Raw genomic sequence first — 27,396 nt, 5'->3', positions numbered from 1 at the left:
CTTAACCTCTCTGTGCCTGCTTCTACATCTGTAAAATAGAAATAATTTCTAGGGCAGTTGTAAGCATTAAATAAGATACTGATTCCTCCTTTGCTGTAAACACAATGAGCCCTTGTACCTTCTTCACCTACATGCATAACATAAACTTGTGAAATATGTATTGGAGCCTATTCATCACGAGATATTTCTACCTACTCTGTGTTACTTATCCACATTGCATTCATCGTTGTATAGTGTTGTCTGCTTTAAACTAAAACTCTGGAAAGAACAGGAGAGTGCGCCATCCACATGCCCTCTGTGTTTGACAGTGAAGACCATGGTGGCTGCGTGGTGGGAGGGGCATGCCATTACACGATAGAAGAGTGGAGTCCTAGTTTTGATTCAGCCACTAAGTTAGTGATCTTGGATAAGACCCTTAACCTCTCTGGGCCTTATTTCTAATCTGAATGAGATGATTTTTGAGAACACTTTTAGCTTTCAAATTCCATAAGTGTGCAACGATGATGGTAAGAACAGCAGAAGTCATTAAATTCTATAAAGACAAATGCTAACACTTTACATGAGCATTTTCATGACATTCATGAGCATTTTATTACAAAGCACCATATAATATAAACAGGTGAAAAAAATCAACAGAAAAAATACTCAGCAGAAAAAATACTCCAGCAATGATAAATAATCCATTTTATTCTAAACTGTTTTAATGTTATGTAAATATTTAATTTGCTATGTAACATTTGTGACAAAATGTTAGTTTTCCTTGACCTACCCTTATCATGTTATCATGAACAAAGCAGAAAACAAAAGTAGTTATAGATAAATGCTAGCGTGTCAAAAAACTACCAGCTTTTAGTAGTTCCTACCACCCATAATTCATTTCTTTAAATGCAAAAATTGCCTCACAAAATGCTGAGCAATTCTTCATGGATTAACGGCAAGCAAAACAAATGGCAAATACAGTTACAAGGAACAAATTGAGTTGAAAAGAAATTGTTTAAGTCTGTCATTCAGTTAGGATGCTTAACTTGAGATACTTCTAGAGAATGAAAATTGCATTTGGAATTGTTACTGTGATTTGTTCTCTTCACTGTGTAGGTTTCTATCCAAGATTCGATTGAAAATTTGGTTTGGTATAGAATTCCAGGTTGGCAATAATTTTCTTTCAGAATTTTGAGAGCCTTCTCTGTTGACCTCTTTTTTCTGGTGTGACTGTTGAGAAATTTGAAGCCATTTTGATCCCTGCTCTTTTGTATTTGAACTATTATTTTTTTCTTTCTGGAAGATTTTAGGATCTTCTCTTTGTTCCCAGCGTGCTGAAATTTCATAACGATATGCCATAGGTCTGTTTTCATCCATTTTTGTGGGCCCTGTGGAACCCTTTATATTTGGAAACTCACATCCTTCAGTTCTGGTAATTTTCTTGAAGTGTTCCATTGATGACTTTTTCCCTTTCATTTTCTCTATTCTCTCAGTAATTCTTGTTTCCCCCTTTATTAGAGAAGTTGTGGATTTACAGAACAATCATACATAAAATACAGGATTCCCATACACTACCCCAACAAAAACAACTTGCATTGGTGTGGAATGTTTGTTAAAATTGATCATAGCACATTTTTATAATTGTGCCATTAATTAAAGTCCATGGTTTAACTTGGGGGTCACTGTTTTTTCAGTGTAGGTCCATGGTTTTTTTTTGTTTTGTTTTGTTTTAAATTTTGTTCTATTACCATACATACAATCTATTAGTTTCCCTTTTAATCATACTTGGATATGTATTTCAGTGCCATTAATTGCATTCACAATGTTGTGCTATCATCACCACCATCCATTACCAAAACATTTCCATCATTCCAAATAGGAACCCTGCACATTTTAAGCCTTAACTTCCCCTTCCCTATCCCTGCCCCATCCCCTGTGTTCCGGTTTGCTAATGCTGACGTTATGCAAAATATCAGAAATGGATTGGCTTTTATAAAAGGGGTTTATTTGGTTACAAATTTACAGTTCTGTAGCTATAAAAGTGTCCAAACCAAGGCATAAACATGAGTATAACTTCACTGAAGAAAGGCCATTGGCGTCTGGAAAACCTTTTAGCTGGGAAGGCATGTGGCTGGCGTCTGCTGATCCCAGGTTGTGTTCCAGTTCCTCTCTCAGCTCCTGTGCATTCTTCAAAATGTTTCTCTTGGGGCATTTGTCCTCTCTTAGCTTCTCTGGAGCAAATACTGGGCTAGCATCCCCAAAGTGTCAGCAAAAGTTTGCTTTCAACAGCCGTCTCCAAAATGTCTCTCTAAGCTGCCCTCTTGACTGCTCTGAGGTCCTTCTGTTTGTGAGCTCTTTTATAGGACTCTGGTGATTAAATCAAGACCCACCCTGAATGGGCGGGGTCCATATCTCCATGGAAATAATTTAATCAAATGTGTTACCCACAGTTGGATGGGTCACAACTCCATGGAAACAACCTAATCCAAAGATTCCAGCCTAATCAACACTATTGCTTCTATCCCCGCAAGACTGCATTAAAGAACATGGCATTTTGGGGGACATAATACATCCAAACCAGCACACCCTGTTAACCTATATTCTAGATCCTGACTCTCTGAATTTGCTTATTCTAATTCTCTCAAATTGGTGAGATCGTAGTGTATTTGTCCTCTTGTGTCTGGCTTATTTCACTCAACATTATGTCTTAAAGGTTCATCCATGTTGTTGTATATATCAGGATTTCATTCCTTTTAATGGCTGAATGATATTCTATTGTGTGTATATACCACAATTTTATTTATCCATTCATTGGTTGATGGACACTTGGGTGGCTTCCATCTTTTGGCAATTGTGAATAATGCTGCTGTGAACAACATTGTGCTAAATTCTGTTCTTTCAGTAATTCATATTCAAATTTTGGAATTCCTGAACTGCTCCTCTAATATAACATTCTTACCTTTTCTCTCCTAATTTCCATTTGTTTCTCTTTCTGGGAGGTTTCCTCTATTTTTTCTTCCAACTCCTCTCTTTTTCATTTCTGTTCCTATGTTTTTACTTTCTCAAAGCTCTTTATCATTATGTTGTTCTCTCAATGTTCTTTTTATACTATCTGGCCGGTTTGAATGTATTGTGTCCCCCAAAATGACATTATCTTTGATGCAGTCTTGTGTGGGCAGACATATTAGTGTTGATTAGATTGTAATTCTTTGATTGAGTGTTTCCATGGAGATGCGACCCACCCAACTCTGATTGTAGGTGGGTCGTAGGTGATAACTCTGATTAGATAATTTTCATGTAGGTGTGGACCTGCCCATTCAGTGTGGGCCTTGATTAGTTTACTAGAGCACTATATAAGCTCAGACAGAAGGAGCAAGCTAGCTGCAGCTGAGAGACACATTTTGAAAACGGCCATTGGAAGCTGACATTGACATTTTGGAGAACGCCATTTTGAAATGCATCCTGGGAGCAAGTGGACACCAGCCATGTGCCTTCCGAGCTAACAGAGGTTTTCCAGATGCCAATAGCCTTTCTCCAGTGAAGGTACCCGATTGCTGATGTCTTATGTCGGACACTTTATGGCCTTAAGACTGTAACTGCAACCAAATAAACCCCCCTTTTAAAAGCCAATCCATTTCTGGTGTTTTGCAAAACGGTAGCATTAGCAAACTGAAACACTATCCAATTCTTGTTTCATGGATACAATATCTTTTCTTATCTCTCTGAAGACATAAATGAGAATTAAAAATAAATTATCTGCATTATGTCTATATTGCCGAAGTTGCTTTTTTTTCTATTCATGTATCTGTTTTGGCCTGTGTATTCTATATTACAGAGTTTGCTAAAATGTCTGGTGATTTTTCATTTTTTCTGCTCACATTTTAGAGTGACACACTAAAAAATTGATTTGAGGAGGAGAATCAGTAAAAAGACATCATGAAACAACAGCAATAATAATAACCCCCAATAATAATATTTCCCATAGCTCTAGACCCCAAATCTCTCTTCTCAATCCTATTGCATCTGACTCCTTCCACAGGGACTAGAACCTCCTCATCCAACGAAGACTTGACTCCCACAAACCCAGCTGGACTCCAAGTGACTCTCTCCTCTCCATTCATAGGATTAACTGCCCTCATAGACCATGTGACACTTCCTTATTATTATTCCTGCTTACCACCCAAGATGTGAGCCTTAGTATTATCTATTCTTTTCTGTACTATCAGCCTCATCTGACTTTCTCTTTCCTGACCCAACCTCCCATTGCTCTCATCTTTCCTCACTCTTTCCTCTCTGTTCCCTGGTAAATAACAATGCAATTATACAGATGGAAGGCCTACCCTCTTCAAGTGCCAGGGCATACTCACCCTTTCCACATACATGGGTGGGCTTGCTCTCTTGGGCCAAGAAGATATCTTTGGTACAGAACTCAGCTTCCCTGGTTCTGCCTTTGAAGTCATTTTTCCTTTAATCTGTCCCTTTCCTGTCCTTTTTGGTTCAGATGTCAGTGGTTCCATTCATACAGATCTTGCAAAAAAATCCTGTCAGTTTCACTGTAGTACACTTTCCAAATTTAGTTTAGAAGTCTCCTCAGCTAAATATTGAAGCTCATCACTTTCAAATTCTGCCTTTCATCTGACATCAGGACTCAATTTTGCCAAGTTCTCTGCCACTTTAAAACAAGGGTCATCTTTCTTCCAGTTTGCAATGACATATTCATCATTTCTGTTTAAGGCCTCATCGGAAGTACCTTTAGTGTCAATGTTTCTACCAACAGTCTCTTCAAAGCAATCTTGGCCTTTTCTATCCAGCACTTCACAATTCTTCAAAGCTTTTTTAACACAATGTTCAAAGCTTTTTTAACATTTTTGGTATTTGCAATAGTAGCACCCCACTCCTTGTACCAAAAGCTGTTTTAGTTTGCTAAGCTGCTCAAAGCAGAGACCATGAAATGTGTTGACTGCAACAATAGGGATTTATTAGCTTACGAACTTACAGTTTTGAGGCTGAGAAAAATGTCCAAATCAAATCATCAGGCAATGCTTTCTTCCCAAAGACCAGCTGTTGGCATTCCTGGACTCTTCTGTCATATGTCAAGGCACATGGCAGCATCTGCTGGTCTCTCCCTTTTCTTCCAGGTTTCTTTGCTTTCAGCTTCTTGCTTTCATGGCTTTCTCTTTCTGTGTCTTAATTTTATTCTCTTACAAAGGACTCCAGTAAGAGGATTAAGACCCACCCCAGGCCATGCCTTAAGTGAAGTAACCTAATCAAAAGGCCTTACTTCTAATAGGTTTACACCCACAGGAAAGAATTAGCTTTATAAGAACATGATTTTCTGGGGTACATACAGTTTCAGACCATCCCAATGACCATTTAAATATGTGAGTATTTTGGTTCCATGTTCTTGATTCTGTACCTCCAATGATCTTTTTCTCTACTCTACTCTAGCTAACTTTTCCCAGGCTACATCCTGATCCCTTAAGGTACTTATCTCTGAAATAACATCTAGTCATCTCAGTTTCTCTGAATGCAACCAGCATTCTCATTTACTTATTCTTAAAACATCAGCTCTAAGAGCTCATTGGAACTTCCTGTATGTTTTCCATATCTATCAGCCCCCTACTGCCTATATCTTTGCTTTCCTCACTTAAATTCCTTAATTTATTACTTCATTTTCTTGCTGGTATCCTCAGCTCCAGCAGCCTATTGTCTTTTCATCTCATCGACCTAGTAAAACCTCAATCTTATTTTACTCTCACTTTCCCCCTTTTCTGTGCCTATACCTAGGCAACATGCTGGAGAAAATCCCATAATCATGAACATTTATTCTGCTTTAAAAGTAGTGTTCTTGATTCCTTCCTCTCTCTAACCCTTAAATCCAATCCAGAATTGTTGCTACCTCCAGATAGCTCATGTATATGCCCACTTATCTCCATCCTTACTGCCATCACTGTGGCTTAGGATATCTTTATCTCTGGCCTAAATTATTAAAACATCCTCTGTAACTGGTCTTACTGCTTTCATTCTTACTCCCTACCAAAACATTCACTATGTTACAGCTAGAGATACTTTTGTGCTAGTAAGTACAGTCTGGCCAGACAAAATGTTTTTATTTCTATTTTCCTTTTTTTCCTCCTGTGTAAGGTAAAGCACTTGAGTCATTGAAAGAAAATTCCTCTCACTTCTGATGGGACCAATGAAAATCAAATCTGTAATGGCAAGTATTGGTGGAAGGGGAACTGTGGCATGGAACACTGGTGTCTAGTGGGGAGGCCAGTTCTTCTGTTGTACTCCATGCTGCTTCAGTTGATGCTTTCATACTTGATCCAACTTCCCAGGTAAGAACAAGCCATGCAACTGAAAATGGAGGTCCAGAATTAACTAAATCATGGTCTGAGATGAACTGTTTTGAGCTAGGAGAGGGAAATTGGTGGGAAGATGAGTGATACCAATATATCTTTTTCTTTTTCTCCACCACACCTTATAAAAAAAGTCTCCTCCTTTATTCTGTTTTAGAGACTGGTGTCAAAGAGTGCTGTATTAGGTTGAAATGAAGCACCTATAAAACAAGTTTTTCCAGAGCCATTTTCTAACATTTCAGAGCAATTTCTTTGAGTCATTTTTCACTGATCTTTTCTTTGCCCTTATACCTAGTTCCTCACCAAGTCTTGCCAGTTTTCTTTCCTTTCACACCCTCTGGATTTGATTCTACTGTTTTCTTTCTTTGGTCATTACTCTAGTATGTGCTGTACCTGAAATTCTCCAACTAATTTACAAAAGGTGACTCCAGCAACTGTTGACGCTCTGAAATGGAAGAGTTCAGGGCCCCGAGAAAAAACACACACAGTCACTAGCAGCAAGTAGAGTATTAACATCAGCATTTATATTAGTTTACAGGGAAATGAAGAGCCCAGATACATCTTTCAAAACAAATGCTGCAAAGACAGTTTCCCACCCATCTCCCTAGTCCTTGTGCATAACATTTCAGAAGTAAAAGCAAGGATCCTTGAAGATCAGCCAAAGGGAATAGCTGTAGCAATGAAGAGAAGGATGGGATGGGCATTAGAATTATCTGTGGGGATTGTTGAAGTGCCAGTGCTTTCTCAATTTTGTAATTTTCCTCAAGGCTTATGCTTAGAAGTGGCCAGCCCCTTTCTGCTTCCTCTTGCTAGGTATTCAGACAGCTCTAGCCCTGCATATTACCCAGGTGACATCAAATGTGGTGGCCATGAAAATGTGCCTCACAGACCTCTTTATACAGACAAAAGCCCCAAGCTGCTGCATTCTGAAATCCATCACTGTGCTTTGCTGGAGCGTGCCTCTCAGGGGCTGCTTGCCACCAGCCTCTGAATACAGCGGAATACCAAGGCAGCCAAGTTCCTGGGAGATTTGTCTTCCTTTGTTGGCTGATTTGGCTCAAGGACTCTCTTACTGACTTTGTGGGATCTTCCTTACACTGCATTGCGGTCTATGATGTTTCCACCCAGCCTTCTCTTCCTCTTTCCTTCACTTGGGGTCAGACTTGCATTGCTGACTGATACCTCTTCCAGTCTTCCTGGCTCCCTTCCCATTTCCTTTCACACCATCATTTCACCTGATAAAATCCTTGCATGTTTAATCCCATCTTAGTGTCTGCTTTTATGGAGGACTCAGACTAACACAGCAAGGTAGGACTAAGTTCAGCATTTAGATACGTTAGGTCTTTCTTTAAAGGTAAAACAGATAATATAAGATTTTCACTAAAAATAAACTAAAATTCACTTACAGTTATGCTTATGTTGAGACCTGCTGGATTATATACTGAATGTTGATATTTATGTTCTAAATGTCTTTCGATTTTGATAATGTTTGTTGGAACACTTTCCTCTATAAAATAAGAACAATAATGTTTCTAATACAACCTTGACTTTGTTCTTTTTCAGACATTTTTGCTTAATAATTCTAATACCAAAATTTTACAATACAAAAAGAGATCCTCTCTTATAAAATTTATATCCGCTTGAGTTTTGAGAAGGCCTTCAAAACCTCACATGCATGCTCCCCTACCCTACCCCATCTGAGTAGACTGGATCCAGTTTGGATCCTGTCAAATCTGGATTTTCTTTTATGTCAGGCAATCCCTACTAACCCCAACCTTGAGTTGTATTCAGCTTAATATCCTTGGTGTCCCATCAGGAGGGCTTCTCATTTTCCAGTGGTGCTTTGATGTATATAATTTTTTCAGATAACTGTCAAAGAGGATATAATAAGTATTTTCTTAATGATGAAAAGCATTCAATTTTTCTCAATTTCTTTTTCAACCTTTTGATAGCCAAAAAGACAGTATGGGTGACCAAGGATGATGGTTTAACATAAAAGTATTGAACAATTTTATTTAGCTATTTTAAAATCAGAAATTGTTTGATTGTGACTTAGTTTTTGCCATCCCCAATGTTCTTTGTATGTGAGCAGACTTTGATTATCCTTAAATGATGCAAAAATTCTGACTTTTTATTAATAGACTGGTTTTTAAATTTTTAAACTATGATGTGAAGAAATATGATATAGGGAGTAACCAAATGGAAATGGATTTATCTGGTGGAGACAACTTATTTTTACTATTTTCTTCTTATTATTTAAAAAAATTGATCATTTTTATTCATCACTTTAACATTTAAAACTTTAACCTCAAACAGTAATTGGTTAAGAGTTAATAAGAAAACAAGTAAAAAGAGAAAATACTCTTACAGAATTGTAATAACATGGATTACAATTCCAACCAACTTTTCTTTAGTTGAGTAAAATGGTTTTCAAACTCTTCCCAATTGAAATCTTTTAAAAATACCTTTGAGACACAGAACCCAAATCATTGAAGCTCATAGAATAGGGGCATCACACATGCACCAGTTATTTCCAGTGGTTTGCTGGTAGACATTTAACAGCTGACCCTGGCAGGAAAAACCCCTGATTTGTAGCATTTGCCAGTTTCCATTGCATAAATACCCCCACTATAGACAATTTTAAGCTACCAAAATGAGATCACTGCATGCAAAGTTGGGAATGCACAGTTGGCCCTTGTGCATCAGTTTAAGCTGGTTCCAGACACCACTGAATTTCTAAAAACTTTTTCCAAAGAATCCCCTTGTGAAATCAGAGAACTATATGAGCCTCTTTTTGTAAACTCCTTATCTGTGCAACATTTAAAGTAAAAGTTTTTCAGAAGTGGCTAAGCCCTACTGATTTTCCAGTTTTTCCTCATATTCACTTCAGTCACAGAAACAAGATTGTGGTTCCAGTGGGACTGAGCCTTCTTCACTATAGATTTCCAAAGGGATAGGATATTGGATAACTGGGAACTTATAGCAAGAAACCTAAAATACAAATTGCAAGAGTGCTATTTTATGTCCTTTAAAATGTGATAATAACATCTTTTGTACTTTTACAATGATTATCTCCTTTGAGAAGGACATTTATGATGCAGGTTTCCTGTAATTTTTTTTGTCTTATTTTTTTCAGGCATGGAAAATCACTTATTCAACAAGGCCAGTGTGGCATAACACTATATAAACAGTATTGTGTAATCTCAGAGCTTTTCTTTGGTTTAAAATCATGTTTCCATTAGATGAATTTAGAAATATAGCACTTATTGTAATATTTCTACATGACTGATTAGCTGTTTGCTAAACCAATACAGTTGATAATTTCAGTTCTGCTTTAGTGGATATTTTTTGCATATTTTTTTCCTTTGGGAATCTGTCACTCTTTGCCTTCATGTGATTCTCTTAGGCTGCCATCATAGGACCCTGTCCTCCTGACCATGAGGTGTTCATGTGGCCCATGCTAGCCAATTAGCCTCTCCCAGAATTTGAACCTTTAGAAGAAACCCACAGGGGCAGAAAGCAAATGGAACTGAGATATTTCAACAATGTCCTAGAATGACTGAAGTTCTACCACTGAAGACTTTGGAGTTCCTGATTCTCATTCACTACACAGAAGCCTTCCAATAAATTTTTTTTGTTGTGGTTAACCAGAGTTTATGACATTGGTTATATATGCCTCTGAGGGTTTACAGAGTGTAAAGAAGACACATTTTTTATTTGCTATTATTTTTAAGGGACTGACTAAATAGAAAACCAGTAAACATCTGCACATACAATTAAGTACACATAAACTCTAAGCCTGCAATAAGTAAGTTAAAATAAAAAACAAGCATCTCCTATACATGGAGAGGCAACATGGGTATGGTAAGTGTGGCTATGGAAAATTTAACCACAAGGTGGGGTTTGAGTTATGTTTGAGAACAAGATGAATGAATCTTGGTGAAATAGAATAAGGAACTTATCTTGAACCTGTTGGAGAAGGTGTTCAAAGACTTAAAATTGTGTGTGGGAATATTGAGATTTACCTGATGAAATCAAGCAAATGAGTACCCATATCAGTGATGATAACTGTAATAGTTACAAATTAGATTAAAAACTGAATTGGAACACTGTGTCATTTCTGAGTGGCAGTTAAAGGTCAGCATTACTTTCCCAAACTCTATGCACAACCGATCAAAGCTGAGAACCTGGGCTTGCAAGATTAGTGTGGGAAAGGAGAGCAGTCATGGTCTAAGAGGCAGATTCTCAGCCAAGACTGATCCAGCAAGGCCAGGAGGAAACACCAGAGCTTAGCAAGAGAGTGCCAAAAGCTGTAACCAAGAGCAGAAGCCAAGGAGAGGGAATCCAGGAAAAGAGCCAGGCAATCAGGAGATAGGAAAACTAAATGTATTTTTGGAATGGGGTGTTTCGTAACTTATTTAGAGCCACTGTGTGAACTATTACCCTGAAGTGTCTTAAACAGATGGGATGGGTGGGCCCTTCCTTTCTCCCTTGGTTTCTTCCCACTGATTAGGGTGAGATGATAACAGGTGTGAAATAGGATCCCAGATCCTTTCTGTGGACCATCTTCTTCACAATCCATCAGGTTTTCTAGTCTTTTCTGGTATTGATGGGAATTTGGTACAGTCTAGATGGCAGTTTTAGTTTTATCAGCTATTAGTAGATGTAGGATAAAATGGTGGAAAAAAAAGTATGGGTTTCTGCTTGGTTCCACATACTGGGGATTGAATCATGTCTCCCACAAAAGGCATGTTCAGGTCCCAACTCCCGGTTCTGTGGGTGTGAACCCATTTAAACAGGACTTTTGAAGTCCTATTTAAGGTGTGCTCAAAATTAATTAAGGTGGACCTTAATCCAATATGGCTGAAGTCACTATAAGCAAAGGAAATTGAGAGAGGAAGCCATGGGAAGCAGCCAAAATCTGAAAGTGAATGGAACCCAGAAAAGAGAAAATGCCACCACATGCATCACCATGTGACAGAAAATCCAGGAACCCCAAAGATTGCCAGCTAGACAGAAGATATCCACCCTGGGAGAAAGCAAGCCTTCTACCCTCTGAAACCATGAGACAATAAATTCCTATTGTTAAGCCAATCTATTGTATGGTATTTATTTTAGCAATCAGTAAATTAAAACATCAGAAATCCCAGAAGACATGGAAGGAGATAGGATATAGCCCCTTTTGACCCACTGTAAGGAAAATAATGGCATATGTAGAATATTTGACCTGGTCGGGATATTCAGATTCTCAATTTAAACTAGGGGAGGAATAATGGCCAATGCATCTATTTATAGCATTTTCCCCAGCAAATAGGTCCATTCATTCATTCAACAGATACTTGAATGAATTGAGAGGCATTGGGAGTACAACAGTGAATAAGAGATCGTTCCTGTCCTCTAGGAACTCAGTCTATGAAGCAATATGACTCAATTTGAGTGAGGTTCCAGAAAACAAGCTTCCGAATGTAAGCATCTGCTTAAAATGTGTTCCTCAAGATCTGCTTCTACATGGATAATTGCAGCCCATCAGATAAGTTTGCTTGAAAAACACACACCTGGAAACAGTAGGTTGGCTTTAGGATTCTCTTAGGATAAAATGGCATCAAAATGCCAATGACGATCAGAGGAAGAATAAGAAGGGAGATAAAATGGCACTTCAGACTCAAGAATGTTCTTTGACGCCCAGATTCTTAATTCCTCAGGAAGTGCATTGGTCAGCACAGAGAAGTGGAAATAATATCAAACTGTAGTAATCATTTGACATCAGTGATGTTCAGAGGCATTCTAGAAAGTCACTAATTTTGTTCAGGAGCATTTGGATTCCTTGTGGGGAGGGATTTGACAGTGGAGCTGTAGTTAGATAGATCTTTATTTAAATACTAGCTTATACCCTGTGTGACCTTGGTATGCTATTTAGCCTCCCGGAATCTCATTTTCTGGGATGATAATAGTACTTACTTCATAAGTGATTATGATGATTAAATTAATTAATGTAAAATAGCTAGACTGTAAAGTCCAGGACAGTGCCTGATGTTTACTAGGTCTTCACTATTTGTTGAATGATTGATTGAATGGACAAGGCTAAATAACTGACAGTTGTTATTATTATCATGTGGTGTTGGAATACTACCTTTTGGATGGGTTTCCCACTTAAATCTTCCAGAGTGGCATTCTCCAGAAATTTCTTATATTTCCCTTGTTCTCTTTCTCTCTTTCTTTCCTTTTGCTCTTTCTGATTTCGTCTCCAACCCTCCCAACATTATCTTTCTTTTTTTAACCTGAATTATTGTTGTGGATTTGGTGTAAATGGTACGAATAGACAACTGTTCTAAAGAACTGACGCCTGGTCAATAAAATTCTCCAAAATGAGTCTATAAATTCTGCATGAGGATACCACAGTCTCTCAATCCTAGTTTCAGCCACAGTTATCATGGACATGAGTACCTTTTCTGCCAGGCTAGGGTGTTTCTATACATTAGAGTTGGAGACATTAGACAAGTCAGTCATCAACAGAAGCCTCAACACAAGGACCACTGGTAGGTTTACTGGGTCAAATAAAAGCCATTTGTGTTTGCCCACTGAATTCCCAGCTCTACCAGTTCCATAAGCTTGATCTCAGGTCGCATGCTTACTGGGTTAGAAATGGAAATGCCTTGAAGTTTCCAGATGTGGCTTCTAGGGTCTGGTATGAAGTCTTCTCTAGCCATTTGGCTATCAAAATGTGGGTTTGACCACATCTGCCACATGGGCCAGTTTATTCCAGCCCTTCTGGAACTAGTCACAGGATAGTGCCACTTTAGGCCCATTCGGTGTGGATGTATAGGTATGATAAGGTGGCATATTGGCAAATGCTTGTTTGGCAGCTGGAAAGCACTGTCATTGATGGGCTGCCTCGCTGATGCCACTTAGCGCCTGCAAGAGATTGCAAAGGGGTTTCTTATGTTGTTTGAATAAAAGGCTGTGGTCACTTAGGGTTATCCTTATCTGTACCTGCTGCATAATATGTTCATTAGGAAAGAACAGTGTAGACACATAGAACCCCATCTTTTCATCTATCCATTCGTTCATTAATTCATTCATTTATTCATTCATTTGTTCAACTAGATGTCAGAAAGGGGAGCTAAACAGGTAAGAAGAAGCCAATCTTCAGCATTTAGAAGCAGAGGTGCATTTTTCTGATTTTCATTTTGGTTCCTATAATTTATTGATACCTTTATTTCAAAGTCATCCAGGTGTAGGATTTTTGGCCAAAATACTATTTATTATTAAAGTAGTTTGTTTTCTCATAACTATACCTTCTCCCTGTAGTCTGAGAAAGCAACATGATATGAAAACTTCTGGCAAAAAGTGCAATCACACTCTTCTCGACTAGATTTATTTGCACTCTGTTTGTATTTCTCAGACATCTGCAAAGGAAAGGAGAGGTTGAAAATCTCAATCTGGACTAAAGGAAGGAATTTAGGAGTGAGGAATTCATAGTAAATTAAAGAAATTCTGGTTTGAAAGACATTAGTCTCACTGAAGTGCACCAAAATCATGCATTAGTTGGGATTATTCTGAATTTCATAGTAATGGGATCCAGAAATGTCCTTCTGTCTGATTTCTGGTCAATTTCACCTTAGATTCTATTGGGAGAACATGGAAGGTGTACACAATGTGCAGCCCCCAAACATTTGGTTTTAGCTAAGGGTTATAGGCCAAACTTTCAAACTACTCGTTGCACATCTACCCTCTAAGAGGCTTATACACTAGGGGAGAGTGCTAGTCAAACTGCAAAATGTTAGACTATCCCCTCTCCCCACGTGGCTTTCAAATGGAGGATGGGGAAACAAGCTACACACCAGCAGGAAGCCTTTGGGGTCACTGGGAAGTTTGCTGCTGTTTAAATAATTTTTGTTTCTTGACTTACCTCTGTTTAAACAGAAGACCTGCTTGTTGTGCTTACTTAGTATTCCCTCACTGATTGCAGAAGACTATTTAGCAAGACTATTCTTCTCAGGATACCTTTCGCAAATCTAATGAGTATTCTCTTGGCTATTTAAAGTTAATCACTAACCTGAAGGCCAATTCTAGTTGAAAGAACTTTAATATATTCTCTCTAATTCATCTTTCTTCCCCTCCTTGGAAATAATTCTTGGCCAGTTTGTTTCCTTAACTACATAATAGTCAATAATAGCATCTCAATTTTGTGAAAATTAAGTCAGTCAATTAAAAGCCTGGTTGAACAAAAAACATATTGTGTACATATGTATTTTGTTCTCTTGACCTATTTTCCCTTTGTGATAGAAGTCTGATGAAATGTATTCTTCAGAAAGACATGATGTTGATTCCTGAGAAAAACACTCTGGCCCAATTTATTTTCCTCATGATACTTTTTCACCACTTGCAATTGCACAATTGCATAGTTTATTTGTTGACTTGTTTACTCCATCTCCCTGAATCAGGATGTGCAGGGGTCTGGCCTCGCTTGCCCACAGCTGTAGGGTTAGGGTTATGATTATGTTTGCTTATTTGTTTACTATACCTTGTTTGTTTCTCCACACTAGGATGTGCTCTGTGTGAGGACAGGGAGCCTGGCAGTATACTACAATACACTGTGAAAAGTTTTTCTTCTCCATAAATTACATTTTTCTTCAATTTGATCTCTTTAAATAATGAATATGAGGATTTTCTTTCCTTTTATATTCTTAACTTACTTATCCCTTTTTTGTCTTTGTTTTTAATTATTGATTTTACTCCCACAAGTGTGCACTATCTTCTCCTTGAGTTCAGTTGGTTTATTTTCCCCTATCAAAGGCTTTCTTACTTTCTTTTTTATTCAAAGAAGAGAGAAAGAGAGGGAGCAGAAAGGAAGAGAAGGGAAGGGAAGCAAAGGGAAGGGGAAAGAAATTTTGAATTTTCTTTTTGAGTTGCCACCAAGCCCTATTTCTAAGTATAAGAACTGCAAATATATATATTGATTAGAAAGACATTCCCTCCTCCAACCCCCCCAAGCTCAACTTGCTTGCTCTGCCCTGAAAGAATCCTAGGGAACTTGTGTGTTTCTCAAAATGAAATATGGTCCTTGCCTGTAAATCATCTGGCACCAAGCCAGGCTTTTTTAGGCAATTCATTATCATCACAGTTCAGTCGATTAAGAGCACAGGCACTGGAGCCATTCTGCCTAGGTTCAGATCACAGCTCTGCAAATTACTGGTGGTGTGACCTTAGCCAAGTTTCTTAATTTCCCTGTGTCTCAGTTTCTTCAGATGTAAAATGGAATAATAATAATAACCTACCTCACAGAGCGATGGTGAGGGTTAAGTGGCTTAGTATTTACCAGGAGCTTGTAACTGTGCCTAACTGACTGACCAATTAATTTAGTTACTTAGTAGCTGCTGCTACTTTTTATACCTCTGAGAGAAATGAGTGATGCTTATAGCTACAAAAACAGTTGGTTAAGTAGGGAAATTACTTACCCTTCACATGTAAAAGAGATTTCTTGGTATAGGTTTGCTAGGATCAACATGATAAACATTTTCTGTGAGTGGAATAGCAATTCCCATATTAGATGGAGGCTTGTAGTTTACCTATATGTAATTGAAGAACAGCAACAAAAAAGAAAAACAGAAAAAGAAATACATATTCAATAAATTACTTAAGTGAATAGTAAGTCAACTAGTAGTTTTAGGCTGACAAAAAATCATTTGTCTTGAACTGCATACAAGAGCTGTTTATATTATCACCAGCAAGAGGCATTTTAGGTTATCTCCCCTGATAACCTGGCCCAGCTACTGTTTCCAGCATGGAGCTCAAGGCCAGGGTGGAGGTGATCCCAAGCACAGCATCAAAAATTCCACTAGAAGGAGCCACAGGTGTACCCAAGAGGTTAGAGTTAGAATAAAACTTCAACAACTTGGTCTAACTGGCCAGGAAACCTGCAGGACATGATATTTTTAGAGTAATGGGAATTTATTGGGAGAAATATAAATGGATAGACATGAAGTTTTTTAAAAAGGGTAGGTGGTTTACAGCTAAAGACGGCACATTGCACACACATAGTTACATTCATTCTCTTCCCAAACCTACTAAAATGACTATAAAAAGATAAATAGCCATAAGCCCTAAAAGAATGGAAGGGGAAAAAACTACAAAAAACATGGGAAGCTGGGAGGCAGATGAGTAAATCAAAACTGATTTAAGAGCATTGAGAAAGCCAAATTATAAACCAGAAACTTAAGAAGCTACCCAGTCTCATCACAGAAATTCCAAAAGGCTTAGGAAATGGTGGAACCAGACAACTACAGAAGTAGAGCTGCATGCAGGACTGAAAACAGGAAGCTTGACTAAAAGTGTGTTTAAGAGGTTGGGACCCAATAGATCCCCTTCTATACTTTTATCTTCACCTGTCCCAGCAGAAGTTTGGAGACTCATTCTCTGGAAAAGAATGAAAATGAGGTTCTTTGACTGGAGGAGATGAGGCACAGTTGAAGTTGAGGTGCCTTAGCCAAGATATCCTGAAAAGCAGAGCCTGAGACAAAGACCCGAAAATTGGTATTTTGTTGGGGTATGTGATCCTAGAGAGAAAAGCCAGGAAATAGGGTGCAAAGTGGAGATGGAGGAGGAGGGTCAATACAGAGAGATGTTAGCAAGATGGCCATTGCCAGAGTGACTGCTGATCCCACCAGGCTATCAATCTGCGGAGAAAAAGGGGAAGCATTTGTCCATTGGCTCCCATGTCCTTAGGTCAAAAGTTTATCCTATGAAGTGTTAATTTCCTTGTACTTCTGGGTTATGCATGGGCATCAAGCAGGTTTTCCTGGCATCCCACATTATAGCATCAGAGAGGACCTGGGAAGGAGGGAAGAAGCATGGTGAGGCTGTCAAGTTGCACCTCTGTGGATCTGATCACTGCCCATGCAGAACTGGTCACCACAGTGACACCTGGAATAAGAGACAGATAAATCTTAAAGTTGGGGTGACTAATTTAAAAGATAAGTGATTAAGTGAAAGCCTTTATACTGAATCTTGAGACCTCTGAGAAGACTTTTCCTCTACTTCGGCAAGCAGTTGAAAGACTCTTCTCTGAAAAACCTGATCATAAGGGAAAAAAAAGTAAAGATGCTAAATTACTGGGTTTCTCAACAAAATGGCCTAGCTAGATCATGCTACAATGGGTTCATGTTGAAAAATCTAACCCATTTACGTGGTTTTCAAACAGCTTTTTAGTGTCCCACTCTTGAATGTGAGTAGACAGCCAAGAACACCAGACATTTGAGAAAAGCCCATGATATGGAAGACAGATGCTGAAACAATAAATAAGCAGAAAAAGCAAATTGGAGGAAACAGAGACTATTTTTGGAGAAAAAAAATCTCAAAATTTATCACAAATATCTCTGGATATAGATGTGGCATCTATGAAACAAAAAATGGGATGCTTTAAGAAAGAGATATGCAGAAAACCAAAGAAAATTCTTAGAAATTAAAAGGATGATAATAAATGAAAAATTCAACAACAGGTTGAAAAGAATCATTAAGGATATCTCCTCAAATTAGAGCAAAAGGATGTGTATATACTACAGCATCCAGCCCATTGCATGGATACAGAACAAACCAAGGGATGATTATTATGATATTTCAGAACACTAGGGACAACAGAAAGACATCTCAATCTTCTTTTAAAAAGGAATCAGGGAGGGCAGAGCAAGATGGTGGCATAGAGAGGTGTGGAATTTAGCTAGTCCTCTAGAACAACTAGTATATAACCAGGAACAACTAGTAAATGATCTGGAACAACTGTTGGGAGACATCTGTGAATGGACACACTTTGTACAGCAGCCTGGAATGAGTGGAACAGCTGAGACTGCAGCACAGAATCACAAATAAAGCTCCGCAAACCCCGAGCTGGCACCCCTCTCCCTTTGGGCAGCTGAGATGAAACACTGCCCTGTAGAAAAAAGAAACAGGCTACAGGGAAAGTAACTCAACCAAGCTCCAATTGTGGTTTAATTAACAAATTTGGACTACTGAATACAAGCTACAAGAAGGTATGGAGCAGGAAGGGAAGCAGGTATCCTCCACCAGGGAGGAGGCAGAGCTGGTGGGGAAAAAATACATAAATAAATAAAACAGAGTCCTTTTGAGACTGCTGAGGTCAGAATACTGGAAGACGGCTGTGTGCCAAGAAAAGGGGCACAGAGAACTGGGTACCAACTCCAGTAGACTGGCGAAAATGAGGAGCTGGGGACTGGCTCTGGAAAGGGGCTTTTGCTCTTTTTCCATTTTTTTCTCTCATTCCAAGCAGCCCATTAGAGAAAGCCTCAGGCATCTTCATTTCCATGCTGACCCAGGCAAGGGTGGAGATAACAGAGCCAGAAAGACAAAGGAGGAATTCAAGTTGAGAAGATAACTCCCTAGGGGGTATATCTTCCCTAAGAAAAGTGGGGTGGGACTGGCTCAATTGGCGGCCCTCCTCAGAGAATTCAGACCTGGGGAAAACAAACAAACCAGAAACTATATAACTTTGGCTTCTGATGCCCTTGGCCCCTCCCCTCACCAGGTCAGGGTCCACTGTGAATTAAAGGGACAGCCCCTCTTTACACCAGTGGGGAGCTGGGGCTGACAAGTGCCACCTGCTTGGCTGGATAGCAAAAGCACAGAGTCTACAGGCCTCACAGGCAAGTCTGTCAATCTTCTAGGACTCACTCTCAGGGAAATCTTATACAGAATACAGCCTTCTCCTGAGACCTGAGCCCCTCTGGTCTGGGAAAATCTGATTGGAGCAATCAAGGAAACCAGATGCCTAGACCACAGAAAATGAAAAATCACACTAGGAAAAACAAACATATGGCTCAGTCAAAGGAACAAACTTACACTTCAACTGAGATACAGGAACTGACACAACTAATTATTAATCAAACAAATCTCCTAAATCAATCCAAAAATCAATCAAAAAATCAATTTAATGAGTAGAGGGAAGATATGGCAAAAGAGATGGAGGATACAAAGAAGACATTGTGCGAACACAAGGAAGAAATTGGAAGTTTGAAAAGACAATTGGCAGAACTAATGGGAATGAAAAACCCAACATAAGAGATGAAGGACATAATGGTGACATACAGCAGCAGATTTGAAGAGGCAGAAAAAAAGATTCATGAACTGGAGAACAAGACATCTGAAACCCTACACACAAAAGAACAGATGGGGAAAAGAATAGAGAAATGTGAGCGAAGTTTCAGGGAACTGAGTGACAACATGAAGCACATGAATGTATGTGTCATGGGTGTGCTGGAAGGGGAAGAGAAGGGAAAAGGGGCAGAGGCAATAATGAAGGAAATAGTCACTGAAAATTTCCCATCTCTTATGAAAGATACAAAGTTACATATCCAAGAAGTGTAGCAAACCCCAAACAGAATAGATCTGAATAGACTTATGCCAAGACACTTAATCAGATTATCAAACATCAAAGACAGAGAGAATTCTGGAAGCAGCAAAAGTGATCCCTCACATACAAGGGAAGACCAATAAGACTACGTGCAGATTTCTCAGTAGGAACCATGCAGGCGAGAAGGCAGTGGTTGATATATTTAAGATACTGAAAGAGAAAAACTACCAACCAAGAATTTTATATCCAGCAAAATTGTCCTTTAAATAAGAGGGAGAGTTTAAAATATTCTCAGACAAACAGACAATGAGAGAGTTTGTAAGTAAGATACCTGCTCTACAGGAAATACTAAAGGGAGCACTACAAACAAATAGGAAAAGACAGGAGTGAGAGGTTTGGAGCACAATGTTGGGAGATGGTAGCACAAAGATATAAGTACACTGAACAAAGAAGACTGTGGGTTTGGTTGAGGGAGAAGAGTTGGGGGTGTGTGGGACACAAGAAAGAAAGACAGAAGTTAAAGCCTGGGACTGTGTGACCTAGTGAAATCTAGAGTGGCCAATGATTGTGATAAAACATATAAATATGTTTTTGTATGAGGGGAACAAATAAAAGTCAACTTAGCAAGGTGATTAAAAGGGGGTGGTATTGGGGAAAAATACAGTCAATGCAAACTAGAGTCCATAGTTAACAGTAACATTACAATATGCTTTCTTCAGTTGTAACAAAGGCAATACACCAAAGTTAAATGCCTATAAGAGGGGGACATAAGGGAGGGGTATGGATGGGATTCTTGACATTAGTGGTGTTGTCTGACTTTTTTATTATTCTTTTGTTTCAATTCTTTTTTTTTCAGAAACAAATATGTAAGTGCTAATTCTGGTGAAGAATGCACAACCATATGATGATCCTGTAAACAACTGATTGTACACTGTAGATGATTGTATGGTATTTGAATATATCACTGTAAAACTGCAGGAAAAAAATAAACAGAGGGACATAAGTGGTGGAGAGACCCTGGAGAGAGAGATGTATGTATTCACTGTTGGTGAATAGTATAGCCTATCTGGAGGACAGTATGGTGGTCTCACAAGAAGCTAGGTATGTGGGGTTTCAAGTCCTGCAATCTCAGTGTGGGGTATATACTTGGAAGATCTGAGAGGGGGGACATGAATGGACATTTATGCACCAGTATATATGGTGGCAGTATTCAGTATTCGCAATGGACAGAGGTGGCCTAAGAGTACATTGACTGAGGAAAAGAGTGGTGAGCTGTTGTGTATGCATACAATAGAATATTGAGCAGCTACAAGAAGAAATGAAACTGAGACACGCAACTAGGTGAATGGATCTTGAGTGAACCACACCAGAAACAATAGGACAAACATTATAATGCCTCACTAATATGGACTAACTATAATGTGTAAACTCTGAGAACTGAATCTTAAAGCACAGCTTATCAGGGAAATGCTTATTGTACTATTCCCTAGAGAGTAAGTTCTTACAGCAGTCACATCTATTCCTGGGTTGTAATGTTTATCTCTAAATCCTGAGATGCTGAGCTCCTTGTATATAACTTGGTTGGTCTCTGGAACTCTGAGTATCTGTGTGACACATGAGACTCAGATCTAGAACTTGGCAGCTATGAATGTCAGTATTATCCCATATGGCAATTGTTGAAAGAGCTGAAAAAGAATTCAGGATCTGGTTAGGACTAAGGCAAATCAGGCCCAAGGATAAAGAATGATACTGACTGAGTTTTACAACTATAACTTTTGTGTGAGACCAAGGGAGGAGATGTTTATTTGGTGCAGGATCTATATTTTCTGTAGCACACTAGATAATTTAACTTGTACAATCAGTTTGTTTGAACACCATAGATGCATGGAACTTTGAATGGGAAGTGGGATTTGGTGAGTTTGTACAGGCTGGGGTGAAATCCCGACCCAACCTAGAGTGATATGGGTATGAAGTGTAAGTGTATTTGCAGGGGTGGGGTGGTCCCTGAGGAGCTAGGGAGAAATGCGGAAGTGTTGGACTTCCCCACCTGGGCTATTGATGATTTTCCCGCAAACATTGGGACTGCCAATTTAATGGGCCAAGCCCTCGATCTGGGGGCTTTCCCCTGTGAGGCTAGTTGCCGCAAGCGAGAGGTTAAGCCCACTTATAATTGTGCCTAGGAGTGCCCCCTAGAGAGCCTCTGTGTTGCTCAGATGTGGCCCCCTCTCTCTCTAAGCCCACCTGTCAGGTGAACTCACTGCCCTACCCTCCTTTGTGGGATGTGATTCCCAGGGGTGTGAATCCCCCAGGCAACATGGGAAATGACTCCTGAAGATGAGCCTGGACCCAGCACTGTGGGATTGAGAGGATCTTCTTGATCAAAGGGGGGAAGAGAGATGAAACAAAATAAGGTCCAGTGACTGAGAGATTTCACATGGAGTCAAGAGGTCACTCTGGAGGGTATTCTTATGTGCTATATAGATATCACCTTTTAGTCTTTAGTGTGTTAGAATGGCTAGAGGGAAAAACCTGAAGCTGTCAAACTGCAACCCAGTGACCTTGATTCTTGAAGACAACTGTATAACTGTGTAGATATCATAGTGTGGCCATGTGACTGTCTGTGAAAACCTTGTGGCTTGCACTCCCTTTATCTAGCATATGGACAGATGAGTGGAAAAATGGGGACACAATAGATGAAGAACGAAGTGGGATGGAGGGGATAGAAAGATTTAGGTTTTTTTTTTTGCTTTTATCTTTATTCTGAAGTAAGGGAAATGTTCAAAAATTGATTCTGGTGATGAACACACAACTGTATGATGGTACTGTGACTAACTGTACACTGTGGATGATGGTAGGCTGTGTGAATATATCTCAATTAAACTGTATTTTAAAAAAGTAAAAGAACAATGGGGAAGGAGGGGAATGGGATGTGTTGGATGTTCTTTTTTTATTTTAATTTTAATTTTATTTTTTGGAGTAATGAAAATGTTCAAAGTTTGATTGTGGTGATTGTGTGACAATACTGTGAACTGATTTTACACTTTGAATGATTGTATGTTATGTGATTATAGCTCAATAAAATTGCATAGAAAATCAGCCTACCAAAAAAAAAAAAAAAAAAAAAAGGAATCCGGGAAAATAAAGACATTTGATTTCTCAACAGCAATACTGAAAGCTAGAAGACAATGGAGCAATGCTTTCAAAATTTTGAGGGAAAATGGTTTCTACTGTAGAATTCTATACCCAGGCAAACTATCAATCAAGTGGGAAGTAAAGTCATTTTCAGACATGTAAGATCTCAAAACTTGATCACCTATGTACTTTCTAGAAGCGTCTGGAAGATATGCTCCACCAAAATGAGGAACTAAATCAATAAAGTAGAATATATGGGAGACAGGAAACAGAAAATCAGGGGAAGAATATGGGGGTGAAATAGTGTGAAGTGCATAGAAAACTAAGTGAAAACAAGAACATCATTAACATCAAGGAAAATAAGTTTTTCAGGAAAGGAAGAGAAACATGGCTTAGCTGTGAATGTGATTTATGTTGTTATAAGAAATAAGCAGTGAATTTTGGTCTGATCAAATTTTGGTAAAACTATATTGGGGTTATGGGCAGAGAAGTGGTGGTGGTGGGACATGGAAGAGAACTAAATCTTCATCTTCCATGGTGGAAAGTTAATAGGTAATACTTATAATTTTTAAGTGGCAGAATAAGCAAGTTATTTAGAGATAAAGGGGTAAATACACAAAGAAATATCTAAAAGAATTTTATGGGGCTGTTTCTGAGGAAAGCGAAATGGGAGAGGGATGTACACAGGGAACTTTTTTTTTTTTTATAATAAGCCTGTGGAATTATTTGACTTTTAAAACTATGTGCAGGTACACATTTAGTGAAACTGATAAGTGAAAAACTTAAAAGAGCAGGCTAGGGCTAGCTCAGGTTAATGAATGATTTTCAAAATCTCAAATCATGTGATCATCTCAAAGATGCTGGAAAAGCATTTGACAAAATTCAGCATCCTTTTTTGATAAAATGCTTCAAAAGGTAGGAATTGAAGGAAACTTCCTCAATATGATAAAGGGCATATATGAAAAACCCACAGCAAGCATAGTACCCAAAGGTGAGAGACTGAAGGCTTTCCCCATAAAATCAGGAACAAGATAAGGATGCCCACTGTCACCACTATTATTCAACATAGTGCTAGAAGTTCTAGCCAGGGAAATTAGGCAAGAAAAAGAAATAAAAGGCATCTACATTGGAAAGGAAGAAGTAAAACTTCATTATTTGCAGATGACATGATCCTATATTTGGAAAATCCTGAGAAATCAATGACAAAGCTCCTTGAGCTAATAAACAAATTCAACAAAGTAGCGGGATACAAGATTAATGCACAAAAATCAGTAATTTTTCTATACATTAGTGATGACCTAATTGAAGAGGCAATCAAGAAAAAAAAATTCCACTCACAATAGCAACTAAACAAATCAAGTATCTAGGAATAAACTTAACCAAGGACGTAAAAGACCTCTGCACAGAAAATTACAAAACTTTGCTAAAAGAAATCAAAGAGAGCCTAAAAGGTGGAAAGATCGTCCATGTTCATGGATAGGAAGCCTAAACATTGTAACTTCTACCCAAATTGATCTACAGATTCAATGCAATTCCAATCAAAATTCCAACAATCTACTTTGCAGACTAGGAAAAGATAGTTATCAAATTTATTTGGAAGGGAAAGGGGTCTTGAATTGCCAAAAGCATCCTATAAAAGAAGAACAAAGTAGGAGGAGTTAAACTTCCTGACTTTAAAGCCTAGTAAAAAAGCCACAGTGGTCAAAACAGCATGGTATTGGCACTAAAGATAGACAAATTCATCAATGTAATTGAATTGACAGTGTGGAAATAGACCCACACATCTATGGTCAATTGATTTTTGACAAGGTACCCAAATACACTAAACTGAGACAGAATGGTCTCTTCAACAAATGAGGCCTGGAGAACTGAATATCCATATTTAAAAGAATGAAAGAGGACCCCTACCTCACAACCTGTACAAAAGCTAACTCTAAGTGAATCAAAGACCTAAATATAAGAGACAGTACCATAAAACTCCTAGAAGATAATATAGGGAAACATCTTCAAAGACCTAGTAATAGCAGGTAGCTCCTTAGACCTTATATCCAAAGCACAAGCAATGAATGAAAAAATAGATAAACGGGAACTCCTCAAAATCAAATAGTTCTTTGCCTCAAAGGACTTTGTCAAAAAGGTGAAGAGGCAGCTAACTCAATGGGAGAAAATATTTGGAAACCATATATCTGATAAGGGACTGATATTCAGCATACATAAAGAAATCCTACAACTCAACCACAAAAGTACAAATAACCTAATTATAAAATGGGCAGAAGATATGAAAAGACATTTTTCCAAAGACAAAATACAAACGGCTAAAAAGTACAAGAAAAAATGTTCATCTTCATTAGCTATTAGGGAAATGCAAATCAAAACCACAAGGTATCATTTCACATCTATAAGAATGGCTGCCATTAAACAAACAGGAAACTACAAATGCTGGAGAGATTGTGGAGAAATTGGAACTCTTATCCACTGCTGACAGGAATGTATAATGGTGCAGCCACTCTGGAGGACAGTTTGGCAGTTCCTCAGAAAGCTAGATATCAAGCTACCCTACAATCGGCAATTCTGCTTCTAAGCATATACCCACAAGATCTGAAAGCAGTGACACTAACAGACATTTGCACACAAATGTTCATAGTGATTTTATTCACAATTGCCAAGGATGGAAACAATTCAAGAGTCCTTCAACTGAAAAATGGATAAACAAAATGTGGTATATACATATGATGGAATATTATGTAGCAGTAAGAAGGAATGAAGTCCTGAAATGTGACAGCATGCTGAGTGAGGACATATGCTGAGCGAAATAAGTCATACACAAAAGAAGAATATCACTAATATGAACCCCCTGGATAATGTAAAATCAGAGTCTTAAAATGTAGAATATAGGGGGACTAGAGATAGACAGAAGCTAGAGAAGGGGAGACAATTACCTAATATGTACAAGCTTGTTAAGGAGGTTGAACTTAAAGGTATGAGTATGGACAGGGGTGATGATAGTTCATTAATGGAGTTATAAGTATCACTGTCATATTGAAGGCAAACATGATTGAAAGAGGTTGTTTAAAGTCATGCACTTCACAGATTAGCACAAAAATATAATAGTGCCATTACAAATAAGTTTGTGCATGATCTACTTCTAAGATATGACACTTATACAAAGAATTAACAACAGAGTGGTATATGGGAAAAACTACCCATTGCATACTATGGACTATATTTAATAGGAATAGCTTACCAGTACCATACCAATACTATGGGTAAATTGTTGGGATAAGGATAAGAGTCATGGGATGTTTGGGGTTATGATAATTGTCTAAAATTGAGAGTGATGATGATTGTACAACTAAGTGAGGATAATGCAAAACATTGATTGTTTATTTTGGACAGAATATACGCTATGTGAAATTAGGGATCCCCTACTTAATAAGTCAAGCCCTCGCTCTTGAGGCTTGCTCTTATGAAACTTACTGCTGTAAAGGGGAGGCTAAGCCTACCTATAATTATGCCAAAGAGTCACTCCCAGAGAATCTCTTTTGTTGCTCAAATGTGGCCTCTGTCTCTCTAAGCCCAACTCTGTAAATAAACTCATTATCCTCCCGCTTACGTGGAACATGACTCCCAGGGGTGTGAGGCTCCCTGGCGATGTGGGATGTGACTCCCGGGAATGAACCTGGCCCTGGCATTGTGGGATTGAGAATGCCTACTTGACCAAAAGGAGGAAAAGAAATTTAACAAAATAAGGTTTCAGTGGCTAAGAGATTTCAAATAGTGTCAAGAGGCTATCCTGGAGGTTACTCTTATGCAAACTTCAGCTAGATAATGCAAATTGTCACAGTATGCCAAGCCCAAATCAATAGTATTCCTGAAAATCCTAAGGAATACCCAGGTCTCTATCTGAGACTCAATGAAAGTTTCACTAACTTTTATGTTTTAGAAACTTAGAACCTCCAGATTTTTCCTATGCCAGATAAGTCCACAAACTCAGAGGCACTAGTCTCTTTAAGAACATCAACCAGCTGCATCCCCTTTCCCCATAATGCCAACACCCCTTTTCAATATAAACAAGTTAGAGCTGTCATTGCCTAGATATCCCTGAAGATTGAGATAGTGATCAAATGAGAGGGAGTAGTAGCAACAGACAAGATAGAATTTAACAAAGGTTTATGACTACTGAATCATTGAAAATTTATTATATATGTATGTATGTATATAAGTCTCTAGTGTATTAGAATAACTAGAAGGAAATAACTGAAATTGTGGAACTGTAACCCATACCATACTTTGAAATTTTGTCTATAACTATTTGTTAAACCATATTTTGAAAGTTATCCCTGTTCTGTATATATGTTATATTTCACAATAAAAATGTTTAAATAGGAAAAGTTTCCTTTAAAAAAGTTAAAAAAAATCTCATAGACATTTGAACTTTCCTATGACGTTATTTACTATGTATCTATTTGGTGGATTCTTTGTTACTCAATTGCAGTCCAGGTGATATTGCTTTCAAGTTTATTGAAAGTATAAATAAGTATTTATTCTTCACTTTTTTCATTT

At 38.3% G+C, this 27,396-nt stretch overlaps 1 protein-coding gene across 1 annotated transcript in view; it reads left to right on the top strand.

Annotated features, from left to right (window-relative positions):
• The first annotated feature begins 500 nt into the window (after positions 1-500).
• Positions 501-27,396, top strand: part of LOC119532567 (metalloproteinase inhibitor 1-like) — a 46,785-nt gene continuing 19,889 nt past the window's right edge. Inside the window, exon 1 of the mRNA XM_037835020.1 lies at positions 501-506. Coding sequence (XP_037690948.1) covers positions 501-506 — 6 coding nt within the window. The remainder of the gene's footprint in view (positions 507-27,396) is intronic.

Source organism: Choloepus didactylus, chromosome 4 (genome assembly GCF_015220235.1).
Source record: "Choloepus didactylus isolate mChoDid1 chromosome 4, mChoDid1.pri, whole genome shotgun sequence".
NCBI classification, from domain to species: domain Eukaryota; kingdom Metazoa; phylum Chordata; class Mammalia; order Pilosa; family Megalonychidae; genus Choloepus; species Choloepus didactylus.
This window is presented reverse-complemented; position numbering and strand designations above follow the sequence as displayed.